The sequence below is a fragment of the Chiloscyllium punctatum genome, chromosome 19 (assembly GCF_047496795.1).
Source record: "Chiloscyllium punctatum isolate Juve2018m chromosome 19, sChiPun1.3, whole genome shotgun sequence".
In the NCBI taxonomy this organism is placed as follows: domain Eukaryota; kingdom Metazoa; phylum Chordata; class Chondrichthyes; order Orectolobiformes; family Hemiscylliidae; genus Chiloscyllium; species Chiloscyllium punctatum.
The window spans coordinates 70,513,898-70,537,010 of record NC_092757.1 but is presented as its reverse complement, the minus strand read 5'-3'; the positions used below and the strand labels follow the sequence as shown (position 1 = coordinate 70,537,010).

At 42.2% G+C, this 23,113-nt stretch overlaps 1 protein-coding gene across 5 annotated transcripts in view; it reads right to left on the bottom strand.

Annotated features, from left to right (window-relative positions):
- The window catches only part of pitpnm3 (PITPNM family member 3), a 668,094-nt gene that overhangs the window by 399,999 nt on the left and 244,982 nt on the right, over positions 1–23,113 (bottom strand). For 4 of the 5 annotated variants that reach the window (XM_072589641.1, XM_072589638.1, XM_072589639.1 and 1 more), the window contains exon 2: positions 14,307–14,402. The exons of the other annotated variant lie outside the window; for it this stretch is intronic. In XM_072589641.1, coding sequence (XP_072445742.1) covers positions 14,307–14,402 — 96 coding nt within the window. The remainder of the gene's footprint in view (positions 1–14,306; positions 14,403–23,113) is intronic. 5 annotated transcript variants of the gene reach the window in all.

Below are 23,113 nucleotides of genomic sequence, written 5' to 3'. Positions count from 1 at the left end.
TGATTAATGTCAATTTCACCAGTTTCCTCATCTCCCCTTCCCCCAACTTATCCCAGATCTAACCCTCCAACTCGGCACCTCCCTCTTGAATTGTCCTACCTATCCATCTTCCTTCCCACCTATCTGCTCCACCCTCCGTTCTGACCTACCACCATCACCCTTCCACCTTCATCTACCTATCGCATTCCCAGCTACTTTCCCCCCAGCCCCATCCCCCCTCCCAATTATCTTTCAGCCCCCTTCGGCCTCCCCACATTCCTGATGAAGAGCTTATGCTCAAAACGTTGACTCTCCTGCTCCTCAGATGGTTTCTCTCTCCAGGCATGCTGCCTGACCCGTTGCGATCTCCAGCACTTGTTGTTTTCAGTACAGATTTCAGCATCTGCAGTAATTTGCTCCTATACTCTGTGTAGAAACAGTTTGATCAAGACTGTTAATGTAGGCTTTATCAGCTTATGCTGGAAACATGTAGATTCAGTAGATTATGAAATCACTGTGTATATTTCTGAAATGACACCAGTGGTGCTATTTCTAATTTACCAATTCAGATAGTTCCTTCCATTAAATACTCCCAGCTGTACAACAGCAGGAAGAAACAAATCTCACTCCAGCATGTAGTCCCCAACCTACCCTGCTATCAGCAGTATTCATCAGCATTATCAACTACATTTAGCTTAGTTGCAATTTATTCTAGCTCAGTCTTAATTTATAGAAATGCCGTAAGTTTTCTATTGCTGTTCGCAATTGGTGAAAGCTGTAGAGAGAGGTGGTACACATGAAAACAAGCCTTCAGTTTGATTTTGAATTCTGCTCAGACCATTTTTTCCCAGTTACCCTCCACTATGAGTGGGTCATTGAGAAGAGGCAGAACAGAAAATGGCAGGCTGCTTGCAGAGGGAGGAGTAGAAAACAGAGTGAAGGGATTTCCTTGGTCCCATCCTAATTGCCACTACTGACAACTCACTACTGAGGTTAGCACTGCTGTCTCACAGCGCCAGAGACCTGTGTTCAATTCTCGCCTCAGGCAACTGTCTGTGTGGAGTTTGCACATTCTCCCCGTGTCTGCATGGGTTTCCCCCGGGTGCTCCGGGTTCCTCCCACAATCCAAAGATGTGCAGGTTAGGTGAATTGGCCTTGCTCAATTGCCCGCAGTGTTAGGTAAATGTAGGGGAATGGGTCTGGGTGGGTTGCTCTTCAGAGGGTCGGTGTGGACTTGTTGGGCCGATGGGCCTGTTTCCATACTGTAAGTAATTTAATCTAATGAAAATAGCCTCAAGTTCCTCAGCCTTTCAACATAAGACCTTCCCTCCATGCCAAGCAACATCCTGGTAAATCTCCTCTGCACCTTTTCCAATGCTTCCTCATCCTTCCTACAATGCAGTGACCAGAACTGTATGCAATACTCCAATTGCAGCTGTACAAAGAGTTTTGTACAGCTGCAACATGACCTCATGGCTCCAAAACTCAATATGCCTCACACCATATTCCTTCTTAACAACCCTAACAAGCTGGGTGGCAACTTTCAGGGGTCGGTGTACACGGACACCAAGATCTCCCTGTGCATTCACATTACTAAGAATCTTACTATTAGCCCAGTACTCTGTATTCCTGTTAAACTTCCAAAGTGAATCACCTCACACTTTTCCACATTAAACTCTTTTTGCCAGCTCTCAGCCCAGCTCTACAGCTTATCTATTTCCTCTGTAACTTACAACATCCTTCAGCACTCTCTACAACTCCACTGACCTTAATGCCATCTGAAAATTTACTAACCCATCCTTCTATGCCCTCATCCAGGTCATTTATAAAAATGACAAACAGCAGTGGTCCCAAACCAGATCTTTGCAGGACACCACTAGTAACTGAGCTCCAGGATGAATATTTCCCATCAACCACCACCCTCTGTCTTCTTACAATTCGCCAATTTCTGATCCAAACTGCTTAATTACCCTCAATCTCATGCCTCCGCATTTTCTGCAATAGCCTACCATGGGGAACCTTATCAAACACTTTACATATACACCACATCCACCTGTTTGATCACCTTCTCAAAGAACTCAATAAGGTTTTTGAGGCACGACCTACCCTTCACAAATCCTATCTCTTATAATCCTTTCCAATACTTTACCTAAAACTGAAGTAAGGCTCACTGGTCTATAATTACCAGGGTTGTCTCTACTCCCCTTCTTGAACAAGAGGACAACATTTGCTATCCTCCAGTCTTCTGGCACTATTCCTGTAGACAATGACGACATAAAAGATCAAAGCTAAAGGCTCTGTAATCTTCTCCCTAGCTTCCCATAGAATCCTAGGTAAAATTCCATCCAGCCCAGGGGACTTTTCTATTTTCACACTTGCCAGAATTTTGATAACCTAGCGCCGTGGAACACTGGTTGGCCTGGGATATCCAACTCCGGTCAGTGCGTAGTGCTGTTTGATCCTGGTCTGGAGCACAGCTGTATGGGCGCCGCCTCTCTCCTTTAATCGCACATGTTCATGGAGAACCTGTTGTAATAGTAATCCTTCGCAGTACGAAAGGAACTGCAGATTCAGACATTTGGTGTATGTGCTTGGCTAAGGAGCCAATGGTGCAAAGCTACGATCTGTGGGATTATGACTGAATGCCTTGAAATCAGAACCCCACCTGAACATAACAATTACCTGTTACATACTTTCCCCGTTCATACCTCATTATACAATGTATATAACTGCATTACATTTACCATGATTCTTTCATGCATGTCTCTGGCTTTTCATTCAGCAATAACCTGAGCTTCACTGTGTCACTGATCATAACAGTGTCCTTTTGACCACAACAGTGAAGTAAAAGTCCCCATAAAATACCCATTCCAAACAAATTCTGTTAAACAAGCCATCCAACCTACAAGTTAATGAATCATGTTTGTGCATTTCTTTAGTTCCTATGTTGGAACCTTCTTTGCCTGCCTCGTTCTTCTAAGCATCACGATGTCAGTGGCTGCAGCTTGTCTGGTTGAATTCTGATAACTGTCAAAGGGGAAGTTTTGTAGATGGCCCTGCCAGATAGTCTCAAGCAGTTGGAAAGCCTGGTTTTGGAATGTACCCTCTTGGGTGCAACACTGAGTTGACTACTTAGTAGGTAAAAGCAAGGCACTGATGAGTGCCAGAGGTGGGAGGACCAAGTGCTGGCATCCTGAGGGTTGAAGCAGCTTCCTCTTACATTTAGCAATTGCTGTCTGTGTAACCACACAATTTGTTGGAATACAGGAACCTGCCGGTGCCCTATTTCTTCAGGGAGGGAGCCTTCACTGCCACTATATGATGCGAGTGGCCCATCTAAATAAATTTGAATTCACTACTTCCTTCCTGGATATAAACAAAGGAACAGGTGTAGTTCATTCAGCCCTTTGAGCTTGTTTCAACATTCAATGAGGTCATAGCTGATCTGTGGCCTGACTCTATATCACTGCTGTCGGCCCATATTGCTTAATACATTTGCTTAACAAAAATTTATCTACCTCAGACTTAAAATTCAGAACTGATCCTGCATCCACTGTCATTTGTGGAAAAGACATCTACCACCCTTTGTGTGCAGAAGTGTTTTCTAGTTTCTCTCCTGAATGGTCTGGCCCTAATTCTCAGAGTACGCTCCCTAGTTCTCGAATCTTCAAGCAGTGGAAATAATTTACAATGTTAAAAATCACACAACACCAGGTTATAGTCCAACAGGTTTATTTGGAAACACTAGCTTTCGGAGCACTGCTCTTTCATCAGGTGGTTGTGGAGAATAGGATCATAAGACACAGAATTTATAGCAAACGTTTAGGCTGACATAACTGAAATTATATATTGAAAAAGACCTGAATTGTTTGTTAAGTCTCTCATCTTTTAGAATGAGCATGTTGGTTTCAGTTCTTTCATATTTAAATTGGAGAACCTTTTTAAACTTATACTCTCAAGTGAATTTTAACAATTGGTGTCATGTCAGCCCAGATAATGCATTTAAGGTGTTGATGTGCCCTGTGTGAGACTGACATGACACCAATTGTTAAAGTTCACTTGAGAATGTAACTTTAAAAAAGTTCTCCAATTTAAATATGAAAGAACTGAAATCAACATGCTCATTCTAAAAGATGAGAGACTTAACAAACAATCCAGGTCTTTTTCAATATATAATTTCAGTTACATCACACTGTAAACTTTTGCTCTGAATTCTGTGTCTTACAATCTTATGCTCCACAACCACCTGATGAAGGAGCAGCGCTCCGAAAGCTAGTGCTTCCAAAGAAACCTGTTGGAGTATAACGTGGTGTTATGTGATTTTTAGCTTTATACAGCCCAGTTCAACACTGGCATCTCCAAATCAGAATTAATTTATCTTCATCTACCCGGCTTTCTCCTGCTAATTTCTTGAAGGTTTCAATCAGATAAGCACTGAACCTCCTAAATTCTCAAGAAGATAGGCCTAATTCTCGAGAAGACAGGCCTAATTTGTAAAATTACTCCTCATAACTTAACTCCTGAAGTCCAGGTATCATTTTTGTAAACCTATGTTGTCCAAGGCCAGTATATTCTTCCCAGAGGATAATTCCCAGATCTGTTTACAGTATTTGAGATAGTGTTTAACCAGGATTTTGTATAACTGCAATATAATTTCTATATCCTTGTAGTCCGGACCACTAGAAATATTAGCTAGTGTTCCATTAGCTCTCTGGAATACCTTTTGCATCTATTTGTGACATTTTCAAGATCTATACAACTGAACACCCCCAACTGTGTTTGACATCCATTATATTTAACGTTATACCATCAAGGAAGTATCTATCCTTTTTCTGTCCAACTTTCCTTTCAAATTTTTCTCAACACGTTACCCAACCTTTGAGCTGCATTAAACGAAATGAAAGTTGTTTGTGAATTTTCTTAAAGTTAATACCAATGCATCCCAAAATCCACCATCATGATTTAGTCTTTCAAAAATAGTCCATATTCAAGTATACTTTCCAAAAGCAATTATTTGGATTTGCTGAAAACTTGTAAGTTGACTACAAACTCACACTGAAGTCTTGAAGGTAATTTTTTTGCTGGAATTGATTGTCTTCCTAAGGGTCAGGCTTAGTATAATATGAAATTATTGTTGCTCAGCAACATATCCCTTGGCAAGGACAGTACAAAATAGACTCAGAGTTCTGGTGACTCAGGATAATTAAGTGAGGAAATATCCTTTTAAGGTAAACTATCCTTTCCAATGTTTAAAAAGTTTTGCCTTGCAAAGTTGTCCAAATATGGTGCGACTTTACAATATTCAAAGAGGTGGAAAAACATGCAAGAACCTTGACAGCCATGCAAAAACCACAATCTACAATGTTGTACTTGGTGTAATCCCATTATTTTCCACAGGAGTTAATCTACTGATAAGGTTTAAATGAAAAATGCTCAACGCTGGATCATGGAATGCTTAAGTAATGCCAGACTTCTGATTGCACATATGAAATAACTTCCAATAAGTACATTGTTCTCCACATTTTTACAAAATGGTTTCCACAAACTCTTCATTATTATTTTAAGATAATCCATTAACTTTCTGTCTCAGTGTTGTTCTTCCTTATGTCAAGCAACATTTTTTTTCATTAGTGATAGTCATCTCATTTACTCAAAGATTTTGCTTATGAATCACTTAACATAAACAGAGTCAGGAAAAAGATATATACAAGCTGATATGATTAACTATTGCACCTAGTATGAATGTTTGAACAATTCTCAAGACCTATACAAGACTTTTTTTAAATTCATGGAATGTCAATGTTGCTGACGACTGTCCCTAATCACCCACAGCGCAGTTAAGGATCCCACTTAGACCAGACCAGGTAAGGACACAGTTTCCTTCCCTAAAGGATATTAGTGATTTTCCACCTGACAGTCAATAGTGGTCATTATTAGACTCACAGTTCCAGATTTTTATTGAATTAATTTGCCCTGGCAGGATTTGAACCCAGGGCCCCAGAACATTACCTGGGTTTCTGGGTTAATAGTCTAACATTAATACCACTGGGCCATTATGTTGCCTAGCTCACCAACCTCTTCATGCATCACATAATAGATTAGTTACTAGCAGAGGCAGAGAGGATCTGATAACGTTTTATGACACTAGTAGTGAATGACAGACATTTTGTCAAGATCTTGTGTTTGATTTAGCGTGCACCAATTGATCTGATGGTGTTTTTAAAAAAAACATGTCAGAACTAACTGGTGCAACTTGACTATTATGTTAAATATGATTATATAATTGTACTTAACACTATTCTAAATTAGAATGTAGCAAGTTGCCAATTGGCACACTACATTATGGCAACTTGGCATTTATGAAGTAAATTCTTCATTAGCAGCATACTTTTACAGCTGCAAGAACCAATGAGTAACTCTCTTATTAAACCTCAATGTAATCAAATTTTATATCCTAAACTGATAAGTTTAACTTCCCAGTATAATGTTGCTCACCGCATTTAAAATGATTTGGAACATTAGGAGATTACTTATTCAATTACTACCAAGAATGTCCTTGTAATTGGGATGCTTTGCTAAGTTTCAGAACATTTGCATGAACAATATTAAACTGTAAAAAGGAAAGAGAGAGATTTGTAATTTGACCAAAAAGTGAAGGTGTAAGTTTGAAGAAGATGTCATTTTTAAATAAATAAAAGGTATCCCTATCCATAAAATATACCGCTAGTGCTTTAGTGGTGAAAGATATTTTACAAAGTAGTCAAGTGTCTAATGAACAGCTAATGATATGATTATGCTACTGTTCTAGGCAAACTTGAATATTTCTATCAGGACCACACCAGGCACATACCTGGAGTGGTCCATGAACTGCAAATTTGTACAATTCATTTATATCCCCCTTTTAGTGTTTGAATGCTTGAATTTTAAAATAACTAATTTATGCTTCAAACAAGAAAAAAAGGTAGCTTATGACAAACCAATTCTGTAAGTTACTTCAGTAAAATGTAATTAACTACATACACAAAGGTTTAAAGTAAGTAAACAGTTCTTCCAAAAGGTGAAAACAAGATCAGGTGCTAGTGTTCTTGCAGGGATGGCTTGTCAAAAATAAAAGAGTTTAAAACTTGAAGTCAGAATTCAGCAAATGTCACAGATTCTGTGATTCCTTTCAAAGGCAGACTAAGCAGGACAGCCTCGAGAAGGAGTTGAGACCCCTGTGTTTTGCTTTTATAGCTCTGCAAATTGTGGCTGTTGATAGTTTGCTTCAGTACACCAATCCTTTAGCTGGTTTGTCTCCCTCTGCCTTCCTTCAGAAAGCCCTGACTCTCTCATGATTTGGAGATGCCGGTGACAGGAAGGAGCAGTGCTCCAAAAGCTAGTGCTTCCAATTCAACTTGTTGGACCATAACCTGGTGTTGTGTGTTTTTAACTCTGACCCACTCAGATAGTATCTTCTTTCTCGGATGGTGTTTCTCTATTTTTTTGCATAAAATGGCTCCTCATAGTCTGTTTGATACAGACCAAAGTCGATAAAGTGTGCCGCTGGAAAAAGCACAGCAGGTCAGGCAGCATCCGAGCAGAGTCGACATTTCATCAGTCCTGATGAAGGGTCCTGCCTGAAACGTCAACTGTCCTGCGCCTCAGATGCTGCCTGACCAGCTGTGCATTTCCAGCACCACACTTTATCGACTCTGACTCTCCAGCATCTGCAGTCCTCACTATCTCTTCCTTGATACAGATCAAAACTTCAAACAATTCTATCCCAAGACTGAAGACGCATGCTTCCACTTTGGGCCTCAGGCACCAGACCTGTGCATTGTCTTTCAGTTCAGATAAAAGATAGTAATTAGTTATCAAGACAAATGGTATATTGGCCTTCACTGCAAGAGAATTTGAGTTCACAAGTGGGGATATCCTACTCCAGCTATACATAGTCTTGGTGAGACTCAATCTGGAGTATTGTGGCTGTTTTAGTCTCCCTGCCTAAGAAAGAATACACTTGCTATAGAAGTGTATAGCAAAGTTCATCGAGCTGAGACCAAAGATAGATGGATGGATTGTCCTGTGAAGAGGGATAATTTTGATATGGGTATGCGCTAACTAGTCCTTAGAAGGATGTGAGGGGATCTGATTTAAACTTATCATTTTAACAGGATAGGTTAAATGAGAGGAGGACGCTTTTCCTGGTTGGGAGTCTAGAACCAGGGGCATGGCGTATCCTGTATCCTGAGACTATTTAGGACTCAGATAGGAAAGATCTCAAAGGGTGGTGAACCTGTGGAATTCAGTACCACAGAAGGCGATGGAGGCCAAGTCACTGAATATATTCAAGAATGAGGCAGATAAATGTTTCTATTTTAAATGCATCAAGCATAATGGAGAGGAATAGAGAGTGTGGCATTAAGATAGAGGATCAGACATGATTGTACTGAATGGCAGAGCAACTGAAAGATCCGAATAGTCCAGTCTTGCTCCTAGTTTCTATGTTAATTGTCTCAGCCATTACCTTGGCTAGCTCCCATGTCAGGTTGTGATAAGCTAGGAAGAGCTAGTCCTACCTTCAGGAGAAACACTGTCAAGGGGTTTCTGTTCGCCATTGAAAAGATTCATTGAATTCTGAGAAGTTTTTTGACAGTTCATCCGGAGATACAGGCAAACTAGGCCCAGTACAAGCTGAAGGTGGTTATGTGACTTCTGGGAACCATTTTGTATAAATCTGCACACATTGGCTCTCTTTACATCATAATGACAGTTGTCATCCTTCAAAGAGAATTCAAACATGGTAAATGGACACCATCTTCTACTAAAGAGTCAATACCACATTGTGGGTGTATCACATCTCATGAAAGGATACTGCAGAATGAACCTCGGCCCCCAAGCTGCTTGAGGTTATCAATCATTGCCATTTGAAATGCTCTCAAAGAAACCACTCTCCTTCCCAAGTGTGTTCCCACTGAAAGATGCAGTTCCTGTTAGTTAAGCGAACATGCAACACAGGGAGTGAAAGGGTTTAAAAGGTGATTCTTAATTCAGCAAGCTAACTGTTATTCAAGCATAAATTGAGTTATTGTAAAGATCTTCCTTCCCATTATTTGATATTAATGTTATTATTAAAATGATTGCAAGACCAATTTGTCTGGTTATCAGCAATGTAATCAGGTCATGGTTGTGAGGTCTGTGATCATAAAGACATCAAGACAACACTGGCACTCAACGTTCTGCTATTTGTGCTGGTCCCCTTCCCCATCCAGAACCTAGCAAGCTGCCTATGAGTGAAAGAAAATATTTCTTGCAGTCCATCACTAACACAAAGTTGAAACCAGAAATCACAAAGCCAACTATGGAATAACAAAAAAGACCTAGAGATTATCTACCACCTCTCCCTGTTAACTAATGAGAGGTCAGCAACTTGGAATGTTAAATCTTTTTCCCTCCTTACAGATATTGCCAAACTTGCTGTATGTGTACACCCTTCCTTCTTTTCTCTTGTCCCAGAAAATGATAAGCTGCTGAAAAGCACTTAACAATAACCAGCCTATAAGACAGAGGTGAATATTTTATATTGAGCTTCTGCACGATTATTATATAACTCACTGCTTGAGTCAAGGGCAATTCACAGCAGGATTTTATAACAAGCACTGGATCATTAATATTTGATTTGGGTTTTGCATCCTACTGGTGTTCTCTGGATGCCCAGAAGAAGCCTAATCCAAAAGATGACAGTGGACATCTGAGGCAATACTCACGCATGTACCATTTACTACGATGGGTCTGAAAGTGTACGTTTCACACCTAAAGCCAGGGCTAAACCCTGGAGTAACCTGGAAATAACTGATTCAAGGCCTGATTGGCAAGGGTCACTGAGAAAGGTTTTCCTAAAAAGAACATATGGATTACCCAACATGAAGCAGATTGTTTTCAATGGCCAGGACAGAACAGAACACTGCTGGCAATGATTTGTTCTGTGCTGTTCAAGCATATCCACAGCATGGTATGAAGCAAAGCTTTGTACATGAAACATTGCATTTCCTGTTTATTGTGTAAAATATTCTAAGTAGTTGAGGTTCCTTTATTTCTCCTATTGGAGATCTGAAGGAGAACATAAAGAAAGAAAAACATAGTCATTTAAATGAAGTGGTAGCAGTGCTGTTGCAATATTCAACTAAAGAGAGAGGTTTTAGAATTTTCAGGTCTCGAATTTGGATATTTCTTTCATTTGTTTACAGGATATGGAAATCACTGGGACAGTCAATGTTTACTACCCATCCCTAACTGCCCGAGAGAAGGTGGTAGTAAGTCACCTTCTTGAACCACTGCAATCTGAATGTGGTAGATACACCTAGAGTATGTGTGGTCGTGAGTTTTGACCCAGGGACAGTGAAGGAACAGTGAGACAGTTCCAAGTCACACCAGCGTGGTTCAGATGGGAAGTTGTTATGCTAAACACTGGAGCTTGCAGTTTCAAGAGGTTCAATGAGTGAAGCCTTTGGAAAGCTGCTTCAGTGTATCTTGTTGGGGGGTACACATTGCAGCCGCAGTGCACCAGTGGTGGAGAGAGTAAATGTTTTTAAGAGCTGGACGGGGTGCCAATCAAATGGCTGCTCTGTGCTGGCGGCTGCCTATTCATCCTGTAAGGAAGAGATTTTGTTATATGGATATAATTTATTCTGAAGACTTGGGTGATGTCAAAAAATATGAATTAATACACTCCCTTACTTTTTGTGTCTTTGATAGTCACAATGGAATTCATTTCATTGTTTACTCATTGTACTTTCTAACTCTAGCCATTTAGAGTGAATAAAATAAATTATAAGGTCAATTTTTAAATCTGTGACTTCTGGCTCTACTCTAACCTGTCTGCTTATTTACCTGCTCATATTGATCAAGCCTTGATAAAAACCACTTCTGGGGCTAAAGGTATTTTTTTAACTAGAAAATGGCTAAATATTGTGGATGCAAGATATCGGAATCAAACACAGAGAATGCTGGAGAAACTCAGCAGGCCTGGCAGCTACTGTGAAGAGAGAAACAGAGTTAATGTCTCGAGTCCAGTATGACTCTTCTTCACACCAGACATGCAACATTAACCGGTTTCTCTCTCCACAGATGCTGCCAACTGTGTTGTGCTTCTCCAGCACTTTCTCTGGTTGTTTCATATTTCAGCTAGACTTGGCTAACTAACTGAGATTGAAACTAAACAAAGGGAGGGGAATAAACTGAAAGAAAGACCACAAAATTTGGATCCATGTATTAAAAAGGGTGGTAACAGATGCAGTTATGTTGGGGAATATTCTGTTTGGATATCTTTTCATAATGGACAGCAGAAGTAGAGAGGTTTTTCACAATGGACAGTAGTGGCGGTGACTGATCAATCAAGAGGCAGTATTAATGATTGCCTACAGAGAGCTCCGTAATCATTTTAATTGAATGTTACAGTGTCAGTTTTTTGCTCCAGTATAATCTTATGCTGTGATATAATGCATGCTATTACAAAGATACTGGAGAGTCAGCTTGACTCACTTGGTAGCATGTTCAGCCTAGATCATAAAGCGTGTCACACCTGGATTCAAGCCAGTCAGCCAGCCTGACATTGCAGCGACAGTAATGAGGGATGGCACATTCAACCTGAAGCTCTGTCTGCCTGCTCAGGAGTCTGCTGAAGATAAACGAGGAGATGCCTGAGTCAATTGTGGAAACACAAGAGTGATTAGGCAAAAGAGCATCCTTCACCTGAAACCATTTCATTTAAAAATGGTCAAGATAATCCTGACTCATTGAAACAATCTGAGAACAAGCTGTCCAACAGGTAAGTATTACTGGGTGGGGGGAATGCAGAATGATCCACAGCATTGAAGCAAGGGTGGACTTCAGGGGGCTCTGGGCCAGAGTATTCCTGTAGAGACTATGTAACATTGCTCCTCCTTGCAGCCCCACCCCAAAAAACAACCCCTATGAAAACGGTCAGAGCACTTCCATTTTATCATATATTAGCACAGCTCTGCAACACTGTTGCCAGCTTCCCTCAAACCTTTCAGCTATTTTAGAGCCTTAGTTACACTAAGGAATTGGGAGTTTAAATTGCCAATTGTATCATAGCAATTAAAAAAAAGATATGAATCCATTGTCCATTGACCATTTTGCCGGTAGGGGCTGTGAACACTTTTTAAACAATAGAATAATGTCGAAGCAGTTGCAAGTACAAAAGGTGCTATGTTGGGGTCATGATTTAATCAGAGGTTCGTCTTTGTCCCAGTATATGAGGCTGCACTTGAGTGGGTTTGATCAGTTCTCAGGCAAAGGGATTGAGCACGATATTAATGCAAAGCTTTCTGACTCCATGACAGGCTAGTCTAACATCAGTTAGCTGCTTTTCTTAAACCTTGACACATCCAAGTGATGATAGGTGGTACAGATAACGATCACAGAGAGGTTTGCTGCACAAATCACTTCGTATCATTGACTGCTGCAGGATGCATAGCAACACAAGGCTAACAAGCCTGATAATGGAGGATTCAGAACAGAAATGCGGAGACATTTCTTCGCTAGAGAGTGGTGGGCCTGTAGAATTCATTGCCGCAGAGTGCAGTGGAGGCCGGGATGCTAAATGTCTTCAAGGCAGAGATTGATAGATTCTTGTTGTCTCAAGGAATTAAGGGCTACGGGGAGAATGCGGGTAAGTGGGGTTGAAATGCCCATCAGCCATGATTGAATGGCAGAGTGGACTCGATGGGCCAAATGGCCTTACTTCCACTCCTATGTCTTATGGTCTTAAGACCACACAAAACTGAACTGATGAAAAACTTGTCAATGGGCCCAGCAACAATGCCAATTTTACCAGTCTTAACCATGAGAGCAAATTTTGAAGAATTCTATTTGTAATAATTGGTATGAATATATTTGAGAGATTTGGGAAAGTGCCCCCCCCCCCCCCCCCAAGTGAATTGTTGCCTTTCTGATGCATTATATTAGATCTGACTATAAGGGGAAGAAGCCTTCCTTTAAAAGACTGTTTTTCTCTCTTTATGTTCTCCTTCAGATCTCCAGTAGAGAAGTAAAGGAACCCCAACAACTTCAAACATTTTACACAATATTCTAGGAACAATCTTTGGCACCTAGTTTATAAGCAAATTTTTAATAGGTTTAATGTTAGAAGTCCTGTTCTGTCAAGGGGAGGGAAAATTAATTCCTTGAAGTGTTCGCTGCTGTTTCTTTATTTCCAAACTACAGCTGAGTGGCAAGGAATTAGCACAACTGAGGAAGCAAACAGGTTTGTGATGCTGACCAGGGATGTACATAGTGGCTAGTCAACAAGCTGGTTCAAGGGGCCGAATGGTCTACTTCCATCCCTAGTTTGTATTTTTATAAAAGCAAAAAAGCACCAATTGGTGTGATGGGAGATAAAGCTTTGGAATACTAAATCAAGAGTTAACTATAGACTAACTGTCAAACAATAGTATTAGAGGAGAGGGATAACCTGACCAAACGCATACAGAAATATCATTCAAATATGTTAAGCATTCATGCATTCAAATCAGCAGCAGAAAGTTCGAAGCACAATCACAAAGCTTAGTTTACTACAATTGCTCTGCATAGTTCAGGACAAGGCATTATTAGCACCAATAACCGAACAGCATGAAGACAGGCCAACAGATCAATGAGAAGTTTTCAATAAGATGCAATTCCTATGTGCATCCTACACCATTTATGAACCCACACTCTTGAGTATCTTCATTTGTTTGGCTTTCCTGATTATAAATGTTGAAGAAAATTGAAATATAACATTAGCAATCGCTCACAATAAATATTATCCTGGGATAATTTATTATCATATACAACACTGGTTGCTTACTCAGAAAAAATAATTAATGGCTTTGGGCCTAAATATATGATGACACTGGAGGCGAAGCTCTGAATAAAACCATTATGCAATGGCCACACAATTTAATCAGTCTGAGATTTTCTGTATCGTCATGAATCTAAGTTGGCTCCACAAATTAGCTGTTAGTAGACAGGTCAGAATGTGTACAGCAGGATTTTGAGAATTTAATTGCAGGCAGAAAATAACTCTCATTACTCAGATCACTCCTATTTCATTAACTGTCAATACACATTTGGGCTGTTAAAATGCTTGATGTGCATTTTATATCATTAAAGGCTACACAAGAAAAATGGACATCATTAAATTCAGTCCCTATTTTGGTTCACTGGTAAATCAGGATCTCAGGCTGAAGACAGCTCAACAAGTCTTCCCATTTGCTGTCTGGAAAAGAAACTAACTGACAACAGTGGTTATTGATTTCTTCAGAACAAATAGCACTTCCACAAACCTCGTGCATCGAAGAATTCATCCTCTGAGCTGTCGCCAGAGTCATGCACGTTATTCTGCATCCGCCACTGTGAGTTACTGTGTCGGCAAAAGGCAGCTGTAATAGGAAGAGAGAAATCAGTCAGAGGAAACTAGCCTTCCTATTACCCAGAGTGAACACTGAGGTATTAATGAAATTAATGCCTTTCCACAAATGAATATCACTTTCAAATACAATGCTAAGTAATAGAAAACCATTAGATTAGTTTACTTACAGTGTGGAAACAGGCCCTTCAGCCCAACAAGTCCACACCGACCCTCCAAAGAGCAACCCACCCAAACCCATTCCCTGACAGTTACCCCTTCACCTAACACTATGGGCAATTTAGCATGGCCAATTCACCTAATCTGCACATTTTTGGACATAGGAGGAAACCGGAGAATCTGGAGGAAAGCCACGCAGACCCGGAAGAACGTGCAAACTCCACACGGACAGTTGCCTGAGACGGGAATTGAACCCGGGTCTCTAATGCTGTGAGGCAGCAGTGCTAACCACTGTGCCACCATGCCGCCCCATGTTAGTATATAGTAAGCAGCCTTGAGAAGATTCCTTAGTCAACGACCTTTGTGTAATGTAGACATGAACCTTATATTTCTTTGGCCAAGTTCAATTTCCAACAAGCTTTTTGGAAAGTTTTCTGCCATGACGTCTTCTCAGAGTATCTTACCGAACTCACATCATTAACTATCTAACCTGCTCCTATGGCATCTGTTCCATATGATTCCAGCCACATGTGACCACGCATTATTCACAGAACAACTCTCCACTTACTGGATGCCCGCCAAAACACTGGCATCCCTGGCACACAACATCCTCGAAAAGCCACCATGCACCCAGAGAAGCATTGAAAATGCAGTGTTGCCCCTCACCATTGGCCTAATGGTACACAGTCTCCACAAAGCCATGCCACTCACAGCATGTAGCTGGCATGGCTGACTCTCACTCCCACATACAACCCCAATTCATTATTTCATCTTCGTCGCCATTTACCCATCATACCACACATTCTAGCTGGCCATGGATACATCCCATCTGAACACTCTATCCCCAACATCCAGTGCAGGCCCACATCTAGTCATGGTTCGAACTGAGATAACTGACCTCCAACAACCACGACCATCTTCCTATGAGCCAGGTATGACTCCAACCGGCAGACAGTTTGGCCCTTGGTACCCATTGATTCCAGTTTCGCAAGGGCTCCTTGATGCCAGAATCGGTTGAAAGCAGCCATGATGTCAGGAGCTGTCACTTTCACCTCCCCTCTGGAATTCAGCTCTCTTGTCCATGTTTGAACCAAGGCTGTAATGAGGTCAGGAGCGGAATGGCCCTGGTGAAACCCAAACTGTATGTCACTGAGCAGATGTTGCTTGATGGCACCATTGATGAGACCTTCCATCACTTACTGCTGATGAAGAGTAATTAATTGGGTTGGATTTGCCTGGGCAACTTTCCACATTGTCAGGTCAATGCAACTGTACTGGAACAGCTTGGCTAGGGGAGTGGCAAATTCTGGAGCACGAGTCTTCAGTAATATTGCCAGAATGTTGGCAGGGTCAACTGCCTTTGCAGTGTCTCCAATCGTTTCTTGATATTACATAGAATGAATTGAATGAACTAAGACTGGCATCTTTGATGCAGGGAACAAGAGTAGGAGGCTGAGATGGATCATCCACTTAATAATCACTTAAAAGATTGCTTATCTTTTGCACTGATTTACTGGGCATTTCCATCATTGAGGATAGAGATGTGAATAGTTCACTTGACTACCACCATTCACAACTGGTTGTGGCCGGACTGCAGAGCTTACATCTGATCCATTGGTTGTGGGCTCTGCCCGTCACTTGCTACAAATGCCATTTGTATGCAAGTATCCCTGTGTCGTAGCTTCACCAGGTTGACACCTCATTTTTAGGTATGCGTAGGCTCTCAGCGGTGGATTCTTAGGGTGCAGGACTCTCAGTGGAAATGCAAGAAGTGAAAGAGATTCTTAGATGTGGAAGGAGTCATTATTGGCATACCCTGCAACTGACGCCTGCATACACTCTTCCATTGAATGAGACATATAGAACCCTGATAACAAAGAGCTTCTCTCCAACATTAAAACAGCTTCAGCCTCAATGTGCGCAGGAAGCTGATGAGGTTTCCGTGCGGCTGTGTAATAAACACACTAAACCAAAAAGGGACTGCCATTCAACTCCTCACTGCATTCAGTATGGATCATCAGTATATGTACACCACAGATGAAAAGCAGCTCCCACAGCATCCTTGGAAGTTTCACAAATAACATTAAAAATCGCACAACACCAGATTATAGTCCAACAGGTTTAATTGGAAGCACTTGCTTTCGGAGCGCTGCTCCTTCATCAACCACCTGATGAAGGAGCAGCGCTCCGAAAGCAAGTGCTTCCAATTAAACCTGTTGGACTATAATCTGGTGTTGTGTGATTTTTAACTTTGTACACACCCCAGTCCAACACCAGCATCTCCAAATCATCACAAATAATGGTTCACCTTATGGCCAGAATTGGTCTTTCTTTAATGTCATTGCCGCTAACTTAACCATCATTGATATGCCTTTTCAAGCAGCCATGACATGATACAAATCACCTTTGACCAGCATTTGACTCCTAAGTATCTTCACCTGCCAGTCGGCATTGGAGTTATTGCAAATGCAATGACACAGCCATTTGCAAATGGCTGCTTCATGTATTTGCCCCTCAAATATTCTAATATCTAAGTATGTAAGTTAGCTTGCTGAATTTAAAGGTTTGTTTTCAGACATTTCGTCACCATACTAGGTAACATCATCAGTGAGAGTCTCTGGTGAAGTGCTGGTGGTTTGTCCCGACTCTCTAGTTATAATTTCCTGCTAGTTTGTCCAATGTACTTTTTTTTTACAGTTCTTGCATGGTATCTTGTAAATGACAAGAAATGCCAAAAAACACTACATCGGACAAACTAGAAGGAAACTTGCCACCAGGATACATGAATGCCAACTGGCCACCAAAAGACACGACCCGCTATCACTAGTTTCTATACATACAGACAAAGAAGGACACCATTTTGACTGGGACAACACACACTTCCTAGGACAGGCAAAACAAAGACAGGCACAAGAAGTCTTAGAGTCATGGCATTCTAACCAGAACTACATCAATAAATACATCGATTTAGACCCTATCTAACTTCCCTAGAAAAAAAGAACTGGAAATGACATCACCCACCTTAAGAAACCAAGACCTATAAATAGAGAGGCAGAACATACCACCAGCACTTTACCAGAAACTCTCACTGACGATGTTACCTAGTCATGGTCATGAAACATCTGTAAACAAACCTTCAAGCTCAGCTACAAATCTTCTCAAAAATCCCAATATCTTGTAGATGTGGATCACGTGATTTTACCCATTGAACTGACACTGACTTTGCCCACCCTGAGTGCAGTTCATGCCATTTTCTAGTAGCACTTCACATTTAGAGAAAGGAAGGTTATGGCAGGGAATGCAGCTCAGGGTGGGTACCATCAGCACAGGGCCCTGCCTGGTCACCAGATACCCCTCTATGAGCCTTCATGTCCCCTTTTACCTAGCACCATCCAAACAGCCCATTCCCACTCAGCCCCCTGCCTATGTGAAGACCCACCAGGTTGAACTTCACCTCCAATTGTCCTCCTTCCATCCTGAACCCCAAAATTACCTCTAATCCTTTCTGGTCTCCTGTGGAGGCCACAATGGCAGACACGAGCACTAACCCCATCTTCTTTCCATAGCCTACCATGCCGTCCTATACTGTACCATGTAACCCCCATGAACCTGGAGATCCCCTCACACAATGTCGCCATCCTGGTCCTCCCCTCTGCTTCCCACTCCTAGGTGGACACCCCCACCCCTATTGATATTGATCTCCCCACCCCCGACCCCTGCATGCTCCCTTGCACCCTCCTGAATACTGAAAGGATCGATGTCCAGGACTTTATTTATCCTGGACCTGAGACCGTTTTCAATAAGCAACCACCAGATGTGACAGACCAGTCCCTGACTAAAGACATACAATTCCCCTGACTGCTGTTGCTGGCTGTACAGGACTGACATTGCCCAATCCCCAGACTGTACTGAGACAGATTCCTTTGACGGTGAACATCCAAAACAGATGACTGACTATGGACAAGCTCCTAGGCTACGTGTAGACTGTGCCTTTGATTGATGGGACTAGGACCACCCTGATCAACAGCACTTCCCCCACCTTAACTGGACTAAGGACTAGTCCTCACCCAGTTTCTGACATGGCAATTTGGCTGAAAACATGTTTGGTGTGTGTTTGCCATGCAGGCAACTGGCACTTGATGGACATAACCAGCCCCCTCTTCCTGCCTGACCCCTTTCCAGAAAGATCCCTACTAACAGGCAGCCTGGTGTGTTTCCACACAAAACAACCCATCAACATGGCATTATTACAAGCCTCTGGCATTGGTCAAAGTGCCAAGGCACTAACAAGCAAGGCTAGACAGCGATGCTGCGAGTGTGCAGGTAAGCACTAAGTGAGGGGGCACTAACAGAACAAACCAGCAGCCCTGAGTTGCAGCCTGGTCCAATCCTTCAGCTGGGGACCTGTTCATGTGGGCAAAGTGTACCTGCTACAGCCTTTCAATGCTAGCTGCCAGTGCGCCCGGCATTGCAGGTCTGTACTTGCAGAACACCCTGTCAATGTAGCAGATGTGCCATGATGGTTCTGAGTGGTTGGCTAATACCAGGTATCAATGTCCGTGGTCAAAGGGTGCAAGCAACTAATGGACATGGATCATGCCAAGATGCTGTTTAGTCTAACAAGAAGGTCATTTTGGAGAAAGTAGAGAGATGAAGCCACCAAATACCCGCTCTGGTTTCCAAGTTTTCTCAGTACCCAGCTTGCTTGGTGCATTTGGCAAGATAGAATGCTAAATATTAAATTGGACAAATTTAGCCATTAATAAGCAATAATCAACTTTCATTGGCAATTCACTGCTGCCAGAGAGAAATTCACCAACCCACTTGTGAAAAGTACAAAAAGATGAGGTGAACCCATGGGCATACAAGTCTGAAAATGTCAGATCTCCGAAGTTAAGCAGATTTGGGTGACACGGTGGCTCAGTGGTTAGCACTGCAGCTTTACAGTGCCAGGGACCCGGGTTCGATTCCAGCCTCGGGCAACTGCCTGTGTGGAGTTTGCACATTCTCCCCGTGCCTGCGTGGGTTTCCTCCGGGTGCTCTGGTTTCCTCCACAGTCCAAAGATGTGCAGGTTAGGTAGACTGGCCATGCTAAATTGCCCAGAGTGTTAGGTGTGTTAGTCAGGGGTAAATGGGTCTGGGTGGGTTACTCTTCGGAGGGTCGGTGTGGACTTGTTGGGCCAAAGGGCCTGTTTCCACACTGTAAGGAATCTAACTTAATCATTCTGGTTACTGCTTGGATTGGAAACTGCCTGGGAATACCATGTGTAGTAGCCATAAGCGCTCTTGTGACATAGTGACAGTGTCCCTCCCTTAGAGGGGCCTACATTCATAACCCTACCTCCTTCAGAGTTATGTCCAAATACATCTGAACAGGTTAATCAAAAGACGGAGTGAGGTACCCCTGACCTAGAGATAGTCCTTGCTAACTTCCAATTCTACCACTAACCTTGCCAGAGCCTACATTATTTAGACTTCTACTAGATTCCTGCTTTAGATGATTTGCAATGTTTGCTTCTGAAACAGAAGCCATACAAAGTAGCTTACCTTATTTTCCTAGTACACTCTTGCTGGGTTCCTATCATATAAAAGAGGCTTAAGCAAACAGGGAACGAGGCAATCAGACTGCTCTATTATCCAGTTTGTTGTGTAGTGATCATGCAGTCAGCAGGAGTCCCTAGTTTATGCCAATGTAGCTGCAATCAGCGAGTGGTCAATGTGCTACTTCAGGCTGCACAATACTTGGTGTGAAGAAAAGTAAATAAGAGGTGTTCCCACTCCTCATTTTTTTTATTGGCCTGTATCAGAAGCAGTTGGTGAATGGACAATATCAGGTGTGGCTGTGTAAAACCACAATTCCAACAACCTGCCAACACCCAGCTGCATGTGAAGAACGATCATATCAGGGACAGCTAGCACTGTGCAACTGTTCCACAAACAAGTCAACACTTCGAGAGAGAAAGCTTGATTGATTGAGGAAGAAAGAAAATTGCACCTGAATAAGTTAAAAGAATTGATAGGCAATTACAGGAATCATGCTGAATATTTTTGAGGAGTCCTGTGTTAGTTATGAACACGATCATCACTGTGCAGTTCAGCTCTGTGCATTGCTCTCAGTGATGTATTTCTTTTCTCAGGGTTTGTGGTTGCTGAAAAGAATTGTACTGTGTGCAAGTGATTCCCTCATCTTTATGCCCACCCAGTGTTGGCCGTACTGTGTAACACAGATAGCCGAATTGCACGGTGAGTAGAGAGGATTGGCAGTGAGCTGCTTTCACACAAAGAGCTGGGTTATCTCTGAGCGACGTTAGTAGTTATCCACTTATTGATTAGATTAGATTCCCTACAGTATGGAAACTGGTCCTTCAGCCTAACAAGTCCACACCGAACCTCTGCAGAGTATCCCACCCAGACCCATTTCCCTAACTAATGCACCTAACACTATGGGCAATTGAGCATAGCCAATTCACCTGACCTGCACATCTTTGCATTGTGGGAGGAAACCGGAGAACCCGCAGAAAACCTACACAAACACTGGGAGAAAGTGAAAACTTCACAAAGCAAGTCACCCAAGGTGGGAATCGAACTTGGGTCCCTGATGTTGTGAGGTAGCAGTGATAACCACTGAGCCACCACGACACCCTATAGTATGAAAACAGGCCTTTTGGGTTGGGTCACCTACAGATATTGCAGGAAGTAAGATGGTCAATAGCTACTGAAAACAAAATTCCAAAAGCCTGCCACCACCCACATTAAAAGTATATTCATTGCCACTCATAACTTTTGGATCAGATTGACACTTTACATCGTGTAATGATCTCAGTTTTGAAAATCTTGGTCAAGCTGGATATTTATGGCTTCATAGACTTTTAATCATTTAAAGACAATGCATGTAACAACAAGGGTAAGAAAATAAAGAGGACTCGAGGGGTAAATTGAAACACTGACTTACTATTAAAGTGGAACAAAATAAAGACATGTAATAAGAATTATGCAGGTGCACCGAACTGGTAAGATACCGATTCTAAATAATATAACCTGCCACCTTAAAATCAGTGCTACAGAATTAATGCAGCTCATTTTCTTCTTAATGTGGCTTTCCAAAACCCACCAGCTTTCTGGTTGGGGTGGCACGGTTGCTCAGTGGTTAACACTGCCACCTCACAGCACCAAGGATCTGAATTCGATTCCTTGGACAACTGTTTGTGTGGAGTTTGCACGTTCTCCCAGTATCTGCGTGAGTTTCCTCTGGGTGCCCCAAGTTCCTCCCACAATCCAAAGATGTGTAAATGAAGTGGATTGACCATGCTAGATTGCCCATAGTCCCAGGGATGTGTATGCCAGGTGGATTAGCCATGGGAAATACAGAGTTACAGTGATAGGATAGGTCTGAGTGGGATGCTTTTTGGAGGGGTTGGTGTGGACTAGAAGGGCAGAACAACCTGCTTCCACATTGTCAGAATTGTAAATGCTCTTTGCACTCTGGGTTACCACAGCATCTGTGATTCTCCACCAATCTATAATCATCTCCCCCACATCAACCTTCCTCTCAGGTGGGTCATCTCCAACGCTGAGCCATCCTCAAGCCTGTTGTCTGTGACACTGTCATTCAAGGTGTGGGACTTGCAGCAGTATGTTAAAGGAGATCCTGTCATCAAAGTGGACTCAGCCAGTCACTTGAATGTTTGGCTGCCCAAGTGTCCCACTCACTCTGCTGGCCAGCTCACTGATGGTTCAAATCCACCCACAAGATAGTTCAAACAATACAGTAAATCACTCAACTTTTGTAGACTCTAAGCCTACAAACCCATTGAATGCACAGTAGTCTTATAAAACTACCTTTATGAGCTCTGAGGGAACCACTTGAAATATTAACCTACCCTTTCTCAGAAGCTGAACAGATTTCAGAACAGTTCTGATAACTTTTAACCCTATCCAAATGCCTCATCTCTCTAGACTTCAAAAGGATCAGCACTGAGTAATAAATATTGCTCAAATAATTACATATCATGACTCACCACTTAATGTTCTTAAATCAATTCGCTTTGATTAAAAAGCACTTGTACTGTGAATAAAGCATAGAGATGGCCTGCAGCATACTGGACCAAACACACACTCCCCTATCCGCCTTGTTAGCATTCCGTAAGGACCCTTCCCTCTGGGACACCCTGGTCCACTCCTCCTTATTGCCCAACACCCCCACAACACCTTCCCATGCAATCGGCCTGTTTACTCCCTCCGTCCTTCAAGGCTCCAGGGAATCTTCCCAGGTAAAGCAGTGATTTACCTCACTCAATCTAGTCTACTGTATTTGTTGCCCACAATGTGGTCTCCTCTACAATGGGGAGAGAAAACATAGGCTGGAAACCACTTTGGCAGTGCACCTCTGCTCAGTCCATACAAATGACCCTGGGTTTTCAGTTGCCAGCTGCTTCAACACCTCACTGGGATTTCTATGCCAATCTCAGACCTACTGCAATGTAAATGCCAGGCCTAAGACAAGCTGGAGGAACAACACCTCATCTTCCACTTAACAGCCTCAGGACTCAATGCTGAGTTTAACAA